Here is a 17,808-nt window from a genome sequence, read left to right on the forward strand (position 1 = left end):
ACAATCATCCATTGTCATCGGTCCCTGGCGCGTCTCTCATACTTTCAATGTGCATTGCATCATTATGCTCCACCATCCATACTCAAAGCCAAACGCAAACTTCTCTTTGAGCTCCTCTGAGATACGGAGTTGAAGATGCCTCGTACTGACACCTTGGAAAAGGAATGGTCTGATTGTCCCTTACACTGCCAAGACAGATCGTCATGAGAAGCAGACTTGTGTCTGGCCTGAAACTTCACAGTTAGAGCTCGTCGAACTGTTCCCATGCGACTCATAGGCGAGGCAGTCTTCTTCTTGTCCTCGATAGGCGATTCGTCACTTCGACCCTTCTCAACCCGGCCGATTTGCTCATTTTTGCTGCTTTTTGCAGGAGTAAGTACTACGGCAGGACGCCTGGCAGTTGGAAGAGCTCCGGAGCTAGAACGTCTTGACACTCCTTCCCGGATAGCTATCATGAGCTTACTAGGCCTGAGCAGGTCCTTGCCTTTGGCCGGAGGCATTCCAGGATAAGGCAGTGAGCTCTTTGTATATATGTTGAAAATGAATCGTTCCAGATCAACCCTATCTTGTCTTCTGGTTGTCAGGACCAGCGCTGAGGCCCAGGGGGGGATCTTTGGGCGTTCGATTTCTCCATCCGCCTCAGGCGATGCCTCTCCAGGCTTGTGCGTTTTTCTGATCACAATGTGCTGCAAATTTACATTACCCACAGAAGTGGCCAATGAGTGGATGGAAGATTTTCGGGACAAGAGAGGTGTTAAACCGGTCGAGCATTCGAGTGGGAGCAGTCCTAGCACCTCAAAGGAATATAGACTTGATTCCGACTGTCCTGCTGTCGAAAGTTCGGTCAATGCCGCAGCCGACCTGAGTATCTCGGCTTTCCATTGCCTCTCTTCAATCGCCGATGATGCGCTCAAGACCAGCTCGTACTGATGATTTCGATGTTCAAATATCAGCTTCCACGAGAATAAGCATCCGTAGCAGCATAGCCCTATATCGAGCTTAAGTGTGAGCCACGGGCGGGGGAAAAGGTTAAAAAGTGTCTTGGATGTATGCCGCTTACCTCTGCCGTTTCTCAAGGTGTCGATCTTTAGATCACGGATGTATAAGCACGCCACAGCCCGGAGCCTTGAACAGCCGTCTCTTGAGGCAGCCAGAACAAGATAGCTCTCAAATAGAGCGCAGACCATATATTCACCGACAATATCTGCCGGTAACTGGTAGGTCGCATGAAGAACGCCACATAATTTGATGGGTCCCAGTTGTTGGTAAATATCATGAACAATGTCCTGCGTTCAAGATCCCTACTTGTCAGTAATCTCTGCGATTGAGGGAGGTGATTATTTGGCTCACCGGCTCTGGCAATTCCAGCTTTTCTCTCAGCAAGAGGGTCTTTGAAATGAGTTCTCTTTGCTTGAGAGTTTCATTGGCTTGATTGACTCGCTCGATTGTTGGGCGAAGGCCATCGAGCACTTCCTTTATCTTGTCATGCGATAACGGGTCATCTTGGATTGGCGTGCACTTTAGTAGTTCCTTCAAGAACAGCTCATACTTACAAAGGCGCTGAACTGGCTGGGGCTCTGGTTAGCACTGAGACCGCGGGTCTGGAAGCTGGGGCTGAAAAACCTTGACAACGAGATCACTCAAAGACATTGACCTATTATCTGTCAAGAGCGTGTTCTCTATGGATGTCACAGATTTTGAAAGAGATTCTATTCCTCCTTCAAAGGTTTCCCAATTCGGTATTGACCCGCGCAGAAGGCTCACATCTTGCAAGAGTAATTCAAAATTGCTACAGAAGTCTTCATAGAGCTTGAAGGACATTGACTGCCGACAAGAAGAGTGAGCGTAACGAAGCGTCAGGATGGCTGAAACACGTACCAATTCCGCAATCTCATGCGCGATGTCAGAGGCTTCCGGACCTTGCGCAGCAAGTGAGTTGAGGTGGGCAATGATTGATGTCTTCAGGCTCTGTCTCCTCAAAGATCTGTTTTGAAGGTTATTAAGGCGTTTCAAGTCAATCGCCCTCAAGCCTTTAGAAACACCCTGAGGGAACAGCTTATCGACATCGGATGCAGCCGAAACGGACTTGGGGCTCACGGCACGAGCCCTTGCCAGGAAGTTCTGGTGTAGTTGTCGAATCTGTTGGACGTTGCGGTATATCCGGGGTCTGACGGAACAAATGAGAAGCACCTGGTCGATTGATGAGAAAAGTCAGTTTCAGCGTTAATTGCACGAAATGCTGTTTCTCGGGCATACATCAACAAGGGCCTTCAACCCGAACACGTAGTCGGTTTCAGTAGTGATAATCTCCCGAAGTATTTGACGCCTCTCAAGAGAGTGAAGTAGCACTGCATGGGACATCGAATGGCTGAGAGTAGGCCTCAAACTCTCGATTGAACCACGACCGCCCGAATGTATGCTCGGGCTGAAGGTACTCTGTGTTGCAGCCCTTGATCTCCCAATGCTTTGGTCAGTGAAGCTCGCTGTTTTGGTGATCCCCAGATGAGACGAGTGGGCCGATAATTGCTCCCATTGCTGATCTTGAAGGCCACAGTGAGGTGACAAATCGTCGTTGGAGCACTTGGTCAAGAAGATTTCGGGCCAACCGTCAACGTGTTTCTGGGCTGGAGGTGGAAGACTCCTCTTCAGCCAGAATTCTCCAAACCATCTTCTGAATGATCCTGAATCAGTTGTTCTCCCTCCTGAGTCATGAAGTGAATCACTCGCATCCGCTGCTTGTACGTCTGAGTTCGGAGATTCCACGAGAAGGAGCGGTGTTTCGGATAGGGTATCCTCCTTGGACTCTTCCATGTTTGTGTGTGCATGCGATACTAATTCTAGAAGAACTGGACTGAGAATTGTCTGAATAGCAAGTACGAGAAGTTGGTTTTGAAGACCATATTGCAGGCGTGCAAAAACCAGTAGGCGCAGCAGAGTCCCCAGCTATAGGGAAGTTGCGACCCGCGCAGAGGAAGCAATGACAAACAAAACCATGACTCTGGACACCCGCTGTAGGATCTGCAGGGCTGAAAATCGGCCATCTGTAATGGTATACTGTCCATCCACCTCCTGTTTGCCTTGGGCTTCTCGAATTTATCATGTTCTCCATAGCAGGAAAACGCTGCAACAACAGATTCATAGCATCCTTCTTGGTTGGTTAAATGCGCGAAAAGAATACAAAGAAAGCAGTATTTGAAGAGTCGATTTCATTTTTTGACAGAATGAATATACCTATACTCTCCAGTGTAGATAGTTAGACAGTACCTAGAAGATGGAAGCTTGATGTGCCAAGAACAGCAAAGGAGCCTTTCCGATCCCGTGGGCTATCGACTATCGCGAAGGTGGACCCGCTACTGTCCGTCCATCCATTAGCTCTCTTCGACACAACCACCAACTTACCAGACAACACGACGATGGTCTAACTATACCTTGTCATCAAGGGATGGGAATACCCATGAACGATAACATTCACGCCCCCACTGTACCCTCTGGACCTACGTCCGGAGGGGTTCCCCGCGACTTGTCCAAGCTGTCCATGGTGGACTTGATGCAAGAAAAGGAACGCATCGAAGCAGAACTCTCGGCCCTCAGCGCCGTGCTCACGTCTGTGAGTCAATCCGATCTACTTAGACGTCTCTGGATGCTAGGACTGACGATGTGTGTTTCCAGCATGGCGTAAATATGAATACGTCCCTCACGACCTTTGATGGCTTTCCACGAGACGATATCGACGTTGCACAGAGTAAGGTTCATCGAATTTCCATATGCGGTACGGAAACTAAATCTGAAGCATAGTCCGCACGACGCGAGCACGAATAATCTACCTGCGAACCGACCACAAAGAAGTAATGAAGCATCTCGAAAAGGGTCTCCATGAGCATTTCGCCAGTCTTCAACGTGCGCAAGCCGCTGTTCCCGCTGGCGGTACGAACGGAACTGCAGTTCAACGAAGCAACTTGGGTGAGAACAGTTTATCAGATGCCGAGATGATTGGGACGCCTTTTGCCAAGGTGAACAGCGTGGTGCCTGGTAGTCCCGCGGATCAGGCTGGGTTGGAGGCCGGAGATACCATACGAAGCTTTGGAAATGTGAACTGGATCAATCACGAACGTCTATCTAAGGTAGCAGAAACAGTGCAACAGAACGAAGGAGTAAGTCGTCGCATCGCCTGCTCAAGCTACACCTGACTGACTTTACTCAGCGCATGATCGTCGTCAAGATTGTACGAAAGGAGGGACCCGGGTCCAATAACACTACTGAGCTGAGCTTAGAACTCATACCACGCCGTGACTGGGGAGGTCGTGGTTTGTTAGGTTGTCATCTTGTTCCACTGTGACAGGAAAACAGTGGGCCGGATTGACACTCTTAACTCAATGGCGCTGTAGAAGGAGATGCACTCCTCATGACGTCTGCTCGTGTCATGCTCCTCTTCTTGTACTCTGATGAGAAATGTGATATGGCTTTTATGATCAAGTCGATGGTAGGATCAAGTATAAATTGGCGTTATTGTTTGTTTAGGCTGCAAATGGAGACCTGAAGTCCGAGAAAGAATGTATTAATAATCAATGCATGGAACTCCTAGCTACCTTCGTACCTAATCTGTAAAAGATGCAGAACATGGACAAATCAAGAGAGATAATTGTGAAAATCGTACACTGTAAAGAGTGTATTTTGTAGAGCTCCAGGCTGCACGTGCCCTCAGGCGTTCTTGGACCGCTATCCCGCGGGGCACTGTCGTCCTCAGGCAACAACACGTGACTTCAGCCTGTTGTGACCGACTCGGGGCAAAAATTCCATCACCAGAATAGCCTTTCGCTCTGTTTCTCCCTGGCTTCAGCCGTTCTGTTGAACACACTTCTCTCCATCAACTGTCGCATTTTTTGACGACTTCCATCATATAAATACAGCGTGATTTCTTTCGCGACTTGACTTTTTTTTTCCCATTTTCAAACGTCACAGAAACACCACCATGGCTGCACAGACTACACCAACCTTCAAGCTCGTCCTTGTCGGTGACGGTGGTACTGGTAAGGTAAGTAAAATCGCCCTCATATTGCTTTATTCTCTTATGAGATGCAGCATCCCGCTCTGTCTGCATTCTATGAAGGGTTGACGCTCGTTGCCCTACTTGTGTGGACCTGATTTCTTCATCGCCCCCGCCGCCAACGAGAAAAAATAAATCACCCAATGTCGAAGCTCCTTGCGGGATCGCTAACATTCATACCGTGTAGACCACCTTCGTCAAGCGCCACCTTACTGGTGAATTCGAAAAGAAGTACATTGCAACTCTCGGTGTCGAAGTGCACCCTCTGACTTTCACCACCGTATGCCCCGCCAACAACCCCGCTCTGATCGTTCCACTTTGCTTCTCCGAGCCGACTAACTTTTCGCGATAGAACCTGGGAACGATTCAGTTCGATGTATGGGACACAGCCGGTCAGGAGAAGTTCGGCGGTCTGAGAGATGGATACTACATCAACGGCCAGTGCGGTATCATCATGTTCGATGTCACCTCCCGTATCACGTACAAGAACGTCCCCAACTGGCACCGTAAGTCATTGTCAGCTCGACATAGAGTGCGATGGCCATACTGATGATCACGAAACAGGCGATCTCGTCCGTGTCTGCGAGAACATCCCCATCGTTCTCTGCGGTAACAAGGTCGATGTTAAGGAGCGCAAGGTGAAGGCCAAGACCATCACTTTCCACCGCAAGAAGAACCTCCAGTACTACGACATCTCCGCCAAGTCCAACTACAACTTCGAGAAGCCCTTCCTGTGGCTCGCCCGCAAGCTAGTCGGCAACCCCACCTTGGTGAGTTTTCGCGCCTATATAACCTTGCGATTACACTTCCAACTGACACACCCGACTCAGGAATTCGTTGCTGCCCCTGCTCTTGCTCCTCCTGAGGTCGCTGTCAACCCTGAGCTCATGGCTGAGTACGAGAAGGAGATGGCGACAGCCGCTGCCATGCCTCTGCCCGATGAGGAGGATGCGGATCTGTAAGCGTATCGCACAGATCGGATCGGGAGCTCATTGCGGTCATTCACCCATGCCTGCGGTTTCCTCCCGGTCATTGGGATTCGTTACGCCATGCCTCGAGTTACGATACAACGATAGCGGTCGGTGGAAATAGCCTGAAGGGAAGGTCGGCACTGTCATGCATTGGAATCTTACAACTAGTAGTTTAGACGCTTATCACAATTTTTCTCCCTTTTCTTTTTCTTTTTCTCAAACGATAACTCTATTTACGACAAAAAAGCAAATCTGTTGGCAAAAATGGGCTGTCTACGGATGGTCGAAAAAAGTTTTCATATTGTCTCTTTGCATCGAGGGGGGTACTCCTGTTAGTCCCATAGCCTTACAGCGTAAGCCACTGCAGGGCAATAGACATACTACCTAGGTAGACTAATGCATGATATCCACAGTGAACAATCACCCCATTTGGTAACTTGTTGATTCCCTGGAATTCCAAAGAACCAACTTTAGGTATCAATCTACTGTGGGTGACGTCATTTTTAATTGGCTTGGGTCAAAAGAACAACACCCAGTTTTGTGCAGCGTCCAGGAATTTGAACACTGCAGTTTGGCGTATTGATCATGGGGTGTACGATGTCGATACGTGAGCAGCTACTTTATGAAATAGCATGAGATCCATGATTAAGGGTCAAGATTGCATTCTATCTGGCTGCTCTAAGTCTGGTGATATTGCATTGATGGATACGAACTTGTCCGGAATGTAAATAGAGAAGTAGTCAAATACAAAATAAGATGGGGAGAAAGGCAGCGATCTAGGGTATCGTATCTGAAGTAAAGCTGAGAACCGCGCGCAGAATGCCGCCAGCGACATACCGCGCATATTAAAAGATGAGGAGCCGTTACTGAACGCCCTGTGGAAAATTTCAGTTAGTCTTTAGACAAAGTATTAGAGGAATGGGCTGGCATACGAATAAATAGGCTAGTTCCTGAGTTCCCAGGCGGGCCACCTTCTTCAAGGCCTTCTCGTCTAGAGCACCCTCAATGAGCTCGCGTTTCTTCTCCTGAAGTTCAAGGATACGGTCCTCGACTGTCTTTTGTACAAGGACTCGATGGATCTGAACCTGCCGCGTCTGTCCAATTCGATGAGCGCGGTCGATGGCCTGTTCCTCGATGTAGGGGTTCCAGAAGGGGTCGAAGATGATGACCTGAGACGCAGCGACGAGGTTCAGGCCCGAGTTGCCGGCTTTCAGGGAAACCAGCATGATCTTGCAGTCTGGGTTGTCGGTGAATTCCAGGACGGCGGCGTTTCGATCACCAGGTCTCATACTGCCGTCGTAGCGGCGATAGCCCCAGCCTCGACGCGCGACTGGGACCTCGAGGAGATCAAGCAGCGATGTGAACTGGCTAAAGACGATGGTCTTCTCGCTGTCGTCTCGGTCCTGAATCTCCTGAAGGATTTCGAGAGTCTTCTCAATCTTTGCACTGGTGACCCAGGTTTTCTCCAGTCGGCGAAGGTACTTTTGTTTCGATTTGATATTCTTCGATGCCTCCTTCTTGAGTTCCGCAAGGCTCTTCTTGGTCTTCTTGGCTTTCTTTCCCTTCTTTTTCTTAGACTTCCTGATTGAACCTGCGTCATCCTCGTCGTCAACGATGAATCGAGACAAACTGTCATCATCATCATCGTCGTCGTCGTCGTCGTCGCTATCGTCGTGATTCACATCTTCTTCCTCACAAAGAGGCTTAAGGGATCCCACCTGATCGGCATCATCCGCATCGGCAAAATGAATCTTCTTGAACGTTTGATGGTCGGTGACCTTCTTCGGATCGACACGACCGCGGCAGTTCGGACACTTGATCTCTGCTGCACCATCTTCACCACGCTGCACGGCAAGTGAGGGATCAGTCATTCTAGAGAAACACTCGGCACAAGCGCTATGACCGCATGGGAAGAAGATAATGGGGTTGTCAACTGCGTCGATGCAGATGGGGCACTCAAGATTTTCGTTCTCTTTGAGCCGGACCACAACGTCGTTTCCGAAAGCTTTGGCATTGGCAACAAGGTCCATCTCGTCAGTTCCGGCATTGACCTCGACGCTGAAATCAGTCATCAAGTGTGGATGGCAGCAAGCCTGACGAAGCCGAAGAAGCAGAACGAGAATGTTGGAGTAGTTCCTCCCAACGGTGCCAGCCTTGAGATACTTGTTGAACTGAAGCTGAGTTTTGCTCTCAAGCGCATCGTAGAGCGCCTGTTCATCCTCACTGAACACAGCATGCACCTTCTCTGACACCCTGGCTGGAAGCCGCAGGATCGGCTGGCCATCAATCTTCGATGTTTTGGTCCGTCTAAGAAGAACCGCCTTCAGCAGAACCTGAAGTTGTTTCATAGCTTTATCGCGAGGCCCGCCAGGTGGACCCTTGAGTGGCCGGGTGAATTCCTAGAATAATCGGTCAACCTTCAATTAGTCAAACGCGGCGTGATCATCGACACTTACCTTGTTGAAACGTTCGATGCTGGAATAAGGTCTGATCCGAAGGAATTTCAACAATGACTGTAGTTCTTCGACACTGTTCATCATGGGAGTTCCGCTCATACACCATCGATAGGTGGAATTGAGAAGGCAACATGCTTGGGCGGATTTCGTGTTTCGATTCTTGATGCACTGAGCTTCGTCTATGATGACTCGGTGCCACAGACTGGTCGGGCCGAGACATGGCAGGTTCTTCAGCAAAGTTCTGGATAAAGCCTCCTCATTCGCACCGGCCGACTGTAGCTCGTCATACTTTTCCCTGCGTTTCAGTTCCGAGGACAAGGTTCCGAACGTGGTGAGGACCACATCGTAGCCTTTCAGGTCTCTGTAGCCGACCGCTCGCTTGTCACCGTGTAGAACATAGACGGAAAGTTGATGCCTACCGGGCTTCAAAGCCTTCTGGATCTCCCGCTTCCACTGCTGCATTAAAGAAACGGGAGCAATAATCAATGTGGGTTTCCGCTCTGGAGTCGTAGACGGGCGGGACACCACGAGAGCAATGGCTTGTATGGTCTTTCCCAAACCCATATCGTCGGCGAGGATACCGCCTTTCTTTTCGCTCTCTTCCATCGTCTTCATCCAGGCCAGCCCAAGCTTCTGATGCTCCAGCAAGGTGTATCTAAGCGCATCTGGGGTGCCTTCCCGCTTTTCCTTGGCAATTTCGGTGTCTGGTCTAATCGTTTCGAGCAATTGTTTGATTTCTTCTTGAACTTGCTTGGGGTCCACGCCAGGCTCATAGAAGTCACTAGATCGAGGAACTATTGTTAGCATGACGATACAGTTGCAACCTCAAGGCGCAGGGCAGCTTACGTGTAGCGACTCAACGAAGCATAGTAATCATCACCAGGAAATCCCTTGGGCAAGCCGGAAGAGCCTGAGGGTGAAAAGTATGATGCAAATCCTTCATAGACTGATCTTCCCGCCTGCTCTAACATCTGCCGGCTTGCTTGAAGCCTTGCCATAGTATTGTGCAAGACGTTGGGCCCGTACACAGAGCCTTGAGGAGCACTGTGTCCCGGTGGAATCGAAGGATGAGTACCTGGAACGTATCTTGCCATGCTCGGACGATTCGGAGAATGGCTTGTACGCGTATTATAGCCCGGATACAGTCTCGGATGGCTTTGGGGTCCAGGCCGGCCATTGTGGAAATCTCGGGGTGAAATCTCTGCTATATCGCTATCATCACTATCGCGCAAGGTAACAACTGGTAGATGCCGTGCTTCTGAATGTCTCAGTTCAGTGGTTGACGGAATGCTGTGGGATGAGCGCGAACGATCCACAAGTGGCGCATTGACGGAACGATGCTCGGGAATGGAAGACAGTCCCGCTTCGCCGCGATATGCCAGGGGAGCTTCAGAAGGAAACTGGATGGACGACCCTGAATAATTCGTAGAGGTGGTGCTGCGAGCTGAAGCTGGACGAGGAGGTTCATACAGTCCGTTCATGAGCATACGGGCATACTCTTCGTCACGACGCTCCTGCTCCTTTCGCTCTTCGAGCCATTGCTCTGCTTTCCTCTGCTCATCCTGGAGTGCGCGCAGAGTATCGTCACTGTCTAAGCCCAAAAGTCGCTTCAGTTCCTCAGACTCATCGTTCACTTGGCTCTGGTGACTGCGAGAAGACGCGGTGCTAGAATTGGAAGGACGTCTGTCGACTGTTGCTCGTTTCTGTGGCCGTGCAAGGTTATGGTCTACGCTAGAACTTTCACGCCGACGCTTCCGACTGGATCCAGCCGCCAGAGGAAGACCTGCAGGTCGCCTCGAAGGGGACACCGCATAGCTAGAACTAGAGGAAGCGCGCCTGTGCGTCGACCCTCCTCGAAGTGGGCGATCCAGGTCATCATCGTCATAAGCATATGAGCTCGATCCCTTGTTATTGTTAGCATCGCTCTTGAGATACTCCTTGAGGAACGACTTACGCTTGTGGGGGGTCCAGACTGAAATGGCCGTCGTGGAGGAGACATGGCGGAGCTCCCCCACCGAGGAGGACTCAGAGCATTGTTTGAATGTGAAGAAGCAGCGCCGTCTAGCTGTGCCTGAGACAATAATGGTGTGCCAGGCGTACCCGAACGGGCAACCGGCGAACGTGTTTTGGGAGTAGCTTGGCCGCCCCCACGCAGTTGCGCAAGGCGCGTCTCCAAGTCTTTGATAACGTCGAGTATTTCTTGTCTCTCTTCGACAGCATCTGGTCTTTGCTCGTTTAAGCTTTGCAGAATGACTTGATGCAGTTGAAGATCGTCCTCGAGAGCGTCAATGGACGCATCCTCCGCGATATTCGCCATGCTTGAGTGGAGTTTCCCAGCGTGTCGGGAACAGCCCGTCGCCTAGAAGGTAAGAAATTTGCAAACCAAGTGGCAAAAAACAATGCTTAATCAACTGTCCACTAATTTTAGATAGACATTAAATGAGCGACATTAGAGAGGATCACAGAAGATGGTAAAGAGTTGAAGAAACTCGAATGAGTTGATGGTTTGAGGAGTCTGGTGTTCCTTCTTGGCAGAACAAAATGACAAAAATAAACCGACACGAGAGACGTCGAGACAATGGAAGGTTAAGTAGTCCTGGAAGAGTTACAGACAGAGGACCGTGTTAGAATTTACTCCCTCTGTTGCTTTCTCTGACCAGCGCAATAAGAATAAAGAGTGTGTATCTTGTTGAATTTGGAATCAGGGTAGGGAACCGGAAAAGAGATCTATTCCAACACGGTGGCGACGGCGCGGATACTTCTCTCTTCAATTTTTTTCTCTGATTGATTCAGCTCTTCTGTTGACATGTCGACACATTGAGGGAATTCTGTTCAAGATTCTGGTCATAATGACTCCAGGAGTCTTAATGTCTGGCAACATCCATGGTTCCATTGAGAGATATTGGTTTTTGCCTAGTTGTCTCTCATTCTGACAGCATCCTCAAATGGAACAAGCTCACCACCTCAAGGACGTTCAGTGATGCACTTCATATTATCATTTGATTAGCAAACGGTCACCTTCTACAGTCTTGAAGCAGAGCCATCAACTATCTACTACAAGGGAAGATCTACTAAATTTAATATCAAGCAGATATTGTACTTGGTTTGACAGGCTAAAAAGTATCCTAGCAAGGATTTCCCGTAAGGGAACCACTAACTATGCAATCAATTATGCAGGCTGATAGCGTGTCATTATACGGAGTATGTATAAAATCTCAGAGCACACGATCATTTCCTTCAACCAATTCAGCATCAAAAACAGCGGAGTCAGAGAGGTCCATTGGTGTCATCACTGCCCTGGCTGGGAGAACAATTTAACCGTGTAACGAGGTAATCGGTTCACGTGGATTTCTCAACTGCTTGTGCTGGTCGTTGAGACTAGGTTGGGTAAGTTCTCGCATCGCTTTCTGTTCTGAGTATGGTTGAAGCCACTCGATAGGTAGGCATAGAGCGGGGAGGAATTCGTCGGTTATTATTGTGCTGTAGCCTGTAGATCTAAAAAGTATTTCTGGTCCGTTCCTGATTGAAACCATGTCCCTACTTCTCCTGAGTGCCCACTACTGACAATACAAGCCACTTGGCCGGAGTATATATAGTTATGTAGTCAAGCATATCTACACCCTCTATCTGTACTCCGTAGACAAGACAGTCTCAATTTCAAATGGTCATCTGCATAAGATGAAGATAGAATGCCGCAATGCATCGAATTCGAAGTACCTCATTCCGTGGAATCTCAGCGATCAATCACAGGGAGCCTCCAGCCTCGGCAAGTTCGAAAGCTGACAATGCCACTGCTATGAAGATCCCCGACCGCCCCAGAGGAATTCACATGTCATGCCCCGAACTCTCCGGGGAAGCTGGTCGTAATCCCAGCTCATAACTACCTAATAAGAAGAACAATATCCCCAGTCTCCTTCTCCTTCTGTCAGATCCGACTTCTTACTACCAACTATCCACCACTCCTTCATCCAACCCTCAAAACCCCAAAATAGCCATACAACCCATCACCATGTCTCTCAAGAACGGTACGTCATCCCCACACCACCCAACCAACCAACAAGCAAAGCCCAACTGACGAGACCCCGAGGAAAACAACAGACGCCTTCCCCTCCTCCGCCGCCTTCGACGTGATCAACTCCGCCCTCCAGTCCGACGAAGCCGAGCGCAAAGAGGCCATCAAGAACGCCAAGGCCATCGTCGCCTTTAACCTCAAGAACGCCTCCGGCCAGGAGGAGAGCTGGTACCTCGATCTCAAGGACAAGGGTGTCGTCGGCAAGGGTGCTGCCCCCGCCGGTGGAAAGGCTGACGGTTCGTTTACTTCCTCTTTCAATGATCAGTGGAGTGGATTGGGTGGGTTCAGGCTGACCCGTGAATTGGATAAACAGTAACTCTCTCCCTCTCCGATGCCGACTTCGCTTCCCTGGTTAGCGGCAAGGCGAATGCGCAGCGGCTCTTCATGGGCGGCAAGCTCAAGATCAAGGGGAACATCATGAAGGCGACGAAGATGGAGCCTGTGCTTAAGAAGGCGCAGAGCAAGGCTAAGCTATAGATACCCTTCGTGCCGCTTTTTTTGGTTCGTTTTTCTCGACGATGTATTTATTTGCTATATAACGAATACACATGTCTTATCAATTGATTTGTATTCACTTGGTGTTCAAGTGCCTGGAAGATGGACAATTGAAGTAAATTGGTATTGCCAATTGAAACGAAAGGAGGTATCAACCTGAAAGAAAAGTAGCCGAAGCTAAGAATGGAAAGAACGGCAAGCTGCTGGATAGATACCGGCTACAAAGTAAAATAGGCGATCGTGTCCGCGTATGTCGCGAGATTATCGCTGTACAGCGCAAGCGAGACCCCGTTCTTCACGACCATGTTCGTCGTTCCCACGGTGCTTAGAGCGTAGACGACCAGCCCGCTGGTGCTGCCCTCGATGCTGAAGATTTCACTCTGGCATTTCCCGCCCGGAAAGTCTGAGCAGGCGGTGCTGTAGTAGTTGAAGAAACTGTAGAGCCCTGCACCGTAGATAACAGTGTTCTGGCTGTTCAAGACCCGGAGACCGAGCGCATCGCAGTTTCCTGATAGACAGCTGCTGTAGTCTGGGTCATTCAGAGCTGTGTTCCTGGGATATGGGCCATTGGCTGCGTTGGGATTGGGTTGGTAGTATCTGATTGGGTCAACAGGATATTCTTATTGAGAAACAATCATTGACTCACGGTGTTTCTGTCTGGATGAAGCTTGCAACGATAGACTGAGAGCCTGAGAACTGATACTGATACAGCGAATGGTGCTCAACTCCGGTACCGTATCTGAGGTTGAAGTCAGTTTAAAGGAGACGAAAAATGCGAGTAAGCCTATTAGCTTACAGCCAAATGTTCTTTCCTTCCACCAAAAGCCCTCGGCCAGTGTAGACGGAGATTCGGGTATCGGCACCATTATCGAGGTCATGATCGGCTGTCCACAGCCAGACATTCTCGAGGTAGACGTTACTGGCACTGCTAGTGATATGCATCGACATGTAAGCCGCTTCGCAGGCTGCTGAGACGGCTGCAGAAGTCGGACACTGTACGGCTTGTAGTGCAGAGCCCGCGAATCCCCCGATTCGTGTGTGAACGTCCCACATGCCTGAGCCTTGACTCGCGGCCAAGTTCCACTCGATAAGCACGGCACCAGGCGTCGAGCCTTGCGTGCTGACGATCATATCTGACCATTCGATGGTTCCAGATTCGCCTGACTTACCAACTCGGATCACCGGCACAGGCTGGTTGATATTGGACCACAGACTCCCGCTAGCCATGATGACCGGATATGCTTCTCCTACAATCCGCGAACCAGGAGGTATGTAGAGTGTGCTTGTCACCTTGTACACACCCTGATCGAAGTAGACAATTCGTCCTGAGGCCACTGCTGCGGTAAGAGCAGCTTGAATTGCGGCAGTGTCATCGGTAGAGCCATCGCCCTTGGCTCCAGCACTGCGTACACTCAGGAACGAAGAAGTCGGGGATGCTTCATACTGAGGCTTTGATTTCGTGTAATATCTCGAAGTTCCACTTGACAGTAGAGCGCTGGGTCTTGTTGGCGCAGTGATTGTACCCTGAAAATTGGTCGGTCCGGAAGGAGTATATTTGTGTCCCTGGCCCCACGCAGTGATGGTCATGGCTCCCGTTGATCCAGCAAGAACTGTGCCACTTGGGCCCTTGACAGCCACGGGAACGTTGTTGAGGGCCACATTCTCAAGAATCAAGCTACCATTGCTGGAGCTCGAGCTCTGCCAGGCTGTGTTAACAAATACAGGACAGTTCTGAATCGTACTGTCAAGTACGATGGCCGATCCAACCAGTTGAGCTCCAGCACCGCCGTTGGCAATTGAAAAGGCCGTAGTGCAGTTGGTCAGAGTGAGTCCTTGGTATGTCCAGCCCCAGTTCCAAATCTGGGAGATACCAACAACTGCGTCTGAAATGCGCAGATTGCGCATGGTGAATTGCTGATTTCCGATGTTGAACCCATACAAACCGCCTACGGTGGTGACGTCGGTTGCAAAACCGCCAGATCCTTCGGGAAAAACTTAGCTGTGCCTCGCTTCGCAGAGAATAGATTCATGGCTTACCGTTCTCGATGAAAAGACCTTGATGTTGTGTCCCGGCGCCAGAACTCATCAAGATCTGAACATTTTGAATGCTCGAAGCTTGGCCGGTAGGCCAATGAATACCGGTTGCAGCAGTGCCCGCGGGTATGGCAGTCAGATCAAGGATCAAATTGCGAATTTGCCTGAAGAATACGTTCGTCGATATCCAACCCTGGTTACCGTCGCTCTGATATTGATCGCCGTCTATCAGACCTAGTCCTGTGAATCCTGGCGTGGCTTTGATGACTGGAAGCGAGTTTGGGTTGCCAACAATCTGGGTGAAGTAGTAATCAATGATCGATGAAGAGATTATATATGTGCCGGCCGGGAAGTAGATAATCGCAGGGGTTGTAGTGGAAGTCTTGCGACTTGCTGGGGAGAAGCGACCGCCATCGCTCATAGCAGCGTTGATCGCAGCGGTATCATCCGTTACACCATCACCTGGAAATTGCAATAAGAACAGGGACTGCCAGTTTCTTTACGTGAGGACGCACCTTTAGCACCGTAGTCCTTGACATTGCGAAAGACCTTGTATGTAGAAGGGTTTGAATTAAAGGCCGCGATGCCCTGATGAGCGATGTTCGCAAGCCAATATGCCGGATCAGCAACGGCTGCAGCTGCAGCAAGATTAGAAGAGTGCCGTACAGCTGCCGAAGACTCAGCAGCCGCCGCAACCGTCGGGGAGGCGCTGATCACTCCCGAAGCACTCGAGGATGGTGCAGCTGAATAGCTTCGAACAGGGCTGCTCAGCAGCTGCGCGCGCACGCTAGCAAAAAGCCAAATAGAAGCAGCAAGCCAATTGACATGCATTTTGAAATTTGCCTGAAGCAACCCAGACTGGCGAGAGCACAATGATGAAGGGGCCATTCATCACAATATTCGGGGCATTTGTGCATTCTTATACGCAACGTACTGCATATGGAGCACATAGCTCAGACTCAGCCGCTTCATCTTCGGAATGAAGTGGATGTGTCTTCAGGATACTCCCCCTAGCCAACCAAAGCATTCATGTTCGTTTAGGCGTCAGCGGGCTTACCCTAAATTCCCACACCAGACATGCACGCGATGGAGGACTAGAAAGAAAACGAACGCCACAGGCGGTGTCAACATGGACAAGTGGAGGATGACATTGCCGTATTGGGAAATATCTCATTTTAAGACTCGAGGAGACGGCTGAAGAACAGGGAAGGGTGGACGATTTGACATGGTCTGAACCCTGTCATAATGAGTGATTAGCGGAAGAACGTCTCAAAGGAAGCAATTCAATCAATATCTAGAAGAAAAATTGAGCATACGGTGTCACGGTGTGATATGCCATGTTTGTGACTGAGTCGGAGTAGTATTTCCTTCAGCCACTGAGGTGGGAGCGCACTCCGATCAGGGGGTTGATCCATCTCAAATTCTCGAATAGTTTGGCTGATCGGCATGAATTTTTGGTCCTGAATGGGGGAAATTAAAGTCAAGGTTAAGCCGACGTGATTCGCTTTGATTCATCGTTCCATTCCTCTTTGAATCAATCGGCAAGCCTTCGACACTATTCAAGAGCCATAGGCCAGCCCATGCAGGGGGTCAATGTGACCGGGATGCGGCCAGATGACTCGGCGAATGTGACTTGAAATCGACTCCTGACCTCGATAGAAATGTACTGCAGTATGCAAGGTCATCAGTCTAATTACCTTGAATCCCGAAGCTTAAACAGAGTAATAGTTAAATATTCTTCAGAGGGTGTGTTGGCTGCAGGTTCAGGGACAACTGACTTGAAGTACGGAGTGGATGCTCCTCTCAAAGTATCTACTTCGTAATTATGGGGCAGGGAAGAGATGGCCCGCCGCGCTGACTATCTGCTAACATCGTACGGAGTAGATAAGTTACCCAACATAGGTTCATTTTATCAAGGATGAACCATTTGAGCAAATAATAGTAAATAGATGGTACTTCGTCTACTCTAGAGTGAAAACTGATTACTGTACACTGTAACAAAGCCGCTGTGGACTAATCTTCGGCATGAGGTTACCACAAGCAATATATCATGTCAGGCAGATCCTACCTATACATCCCAGATGGCGCGTCAAATGTCAATTCTGCCCATTGAGAAATGTAACCATAGACCACACTTACTTCGTATGACCATCATTTCGAATCAAGCTTAAGGGCACCAAAATGGTCACTCATTAGTCAAGTGTCCTTCAACGCCAAAGGGTGTGGTTGAAAATCCTGAAAAGAAATTCAACTTTCAATGAATTCGTTTCCAAAAGTCGCTTGGTAGGCCCCAGAACCTGCTTGAGCGGACGGCCTCTCTCGCATTAAGATCACAAACTTGTCAGGGTGTGTGGTCGCAACATGGCTTCCCATGCATCATGACCTTGTTCTTAATTGGAGCCCGCAAGCCATCGCTAGGAGATTGACTTGACTTTGACAGCTATCGGACTTCTTCAGTCTCAAATTGACGGCGGGTAGTCTTCCTCTTCACCACAGGTTGAGTCAGATATCTCCTTGCCCTGCGTAGCAGACGCGTCGACGGTGATGGGATTTGATTGTGGTCTATCGCTTGAGCCTCTTGGGAAGCATACCAAATTCCGGAAACGATTTTTAGGGAGGGATGAACCCCAAACCCGAGTGAAGGCTGCGTGAAGAAATTCTGAACTCAACAACGATGGATAGTCTCTTCTCCTAGCGGAGAGAACATCACGTTCCTTGCAACAGCTTGCTCAACTG

At 49.6% G+C, this 17,808-nt stretch overlaps 6 protein-coding genes across 6 annotated transcripts; 3 read left to right on the forward strand and 3 right to left on the reverse strand.

Moving 5' to 3' along the window:
• Nucleotides 1-62: 62 nt before the first annotated feature.
• On the reverse strand, nucleotides 63-2,811 carry CDV56_105794 (putative Rho guanyl nucleotide exchange factor; the record flags this gene model as incomplete). Its single annotated transcript, XM_026759413.1, has 6 exons — nucleotides 63-988; nucleotides 1,061-1,286; nucleotides 1,351-1,569; nucleotides 1,765-1,824; nucleotides 1,879-2,190; nucleotides 2,257-2,811. 6 exons carry the CDS (start codon nucleotides 2,809-2,811, stop codon nucleotides 63-65), a joined length of 2,298 nt encoding a protein of 765 aa, XP_026617991.1.
• A 631-nt stretch (nucleotides 2,812-3,442) lies between these two features.
• CDV56_106035 (putative 26S proteasome non-ATPase regulatory subunit Nas2) lies at nucleotides 3,443-4,385 on the forward strand (the record flags this gene model as incomplete). Its single annotated transcript, XM_026759654.1, has 5 exons — nucleotides 3,443-3,607; nucleotides 3,670-3,742; nucleotides 3,796-4,151; nucleotides 4,202-4,304; nucleotides 4,348-4,385. The coding sequence occupies 5 exons, from the start codon at nucleotides 3,443-3,445 to the stop codon at nucleotides 4,383-4,385; spliced, it is 735 nt and encodes a 244-aa protein (XP_026617992.1).
• A 584-nt stretch (nucleotides 4,386-4,969) lies between these two features.
• On the forward strand, nucleotides 4,970-6,006 carry GSP1 (Ran family GTP-binding nuclear protein; the record flags this gene model as incomplete). The annotated part of the gene is made up of 5 exons (XM_026759747.1): nucleotides 4,970-5,032; nucleotides 5,232-5,324; nucleotides 5,397-5,550; nucleotides 5,609-5,814; nucleotides 5,875-6,006. The coding sequence occupies 5 exons, from the start codon at nucleotides 4,970-4,972 to the stop codon at nucleotides 6,004-6,006; spliced, it is 648 nt and encodes a 215-aa protein (XP_026617993.1).
• Nucleotides 6,007-6,878: 872 nt separating this feature from the next.
• CDV56_106254 (DEAD/DEAH box helicase) lies at nucleotides 6,879-9,086 on the reverse strand (the record flags this gene model as incomplete). Its single annotated transcript, XM_026759873.1, has 3 exons — nucleotides 6,879-6,890; nucleotides 6,948-8,414; nucleotides 8,472-9,086. 3 exons carry the CDS (start codon nucleotides 9,084-9,086, stop codon nucleotides 6,879-6,881), a joined length of 2,094 nt encoding a protein of 697 aa, XP_026617994.1.
• Nucleotides 9,087-12,480: 3,394 nt separating this feature from the next.
• On the forward strand, nucleotides 12,481-13,020 carry CDV56_106614 (SCP2 sterol-binding domain-containing protein; the record flags this gene model as incomplete). The annotated part of the gene is made up of 3 exons (XM_026760233.1): nucleotides 12,481-12,496; nucleotides 12,570-12,779; nucleotides 12,857-13,020. 3 exons carry the CDS (start codon nucleotides 12,481-12,483, stop codon nucleotides 13,018-13,020), a joined length of 390 nt encoding a protein of 129 aa, XP_026617995.1.
• A 236-nt stretch (nucleotides 13,021-13,256) lies between these two features.
• CDV56_106662 (glycoside hydrolase family 55 protein) lies at nucleotides 13,257-15,903 on the reverse strand (the record flags this gene model as incomplete). Its single annotated transcript, XM_026760281.1, has 5 exons — nucleotides 13,257-13,635; nucleotides 13,685-13,777; nucleotides 13,835-15,020; nucleotides 15,076-15,534; nucleotides 15,588-15,903. The coding sequence occupies 5 exons, from the start codon at nucleotides 15,901-15,903 to the stop codon at nucleotides 13,257-13,259; spliced, it is 2,433 nt and encodes an 810-aa protein (XP_026617996.1).
• Between the last annotated feature and the right edge of the window lie 1,905 nt (nucleotides 15,904-17,808).

Source organism: Aspergillus thermomutatus, assembly GCF_002237265.1.
Source record: "Aspergillus thermomutatus strain HMR AF 39 chromosome Unknown NODE_14, whole genome shotgun sequence".
Classification (NCBI taxonomy): Eukaryota; Fungi; Ascomycota; class Eurotiomycetes; order Eurotiales; family Aspergillaceae; genus Aspergillus; species Aspergillus thermomutatus.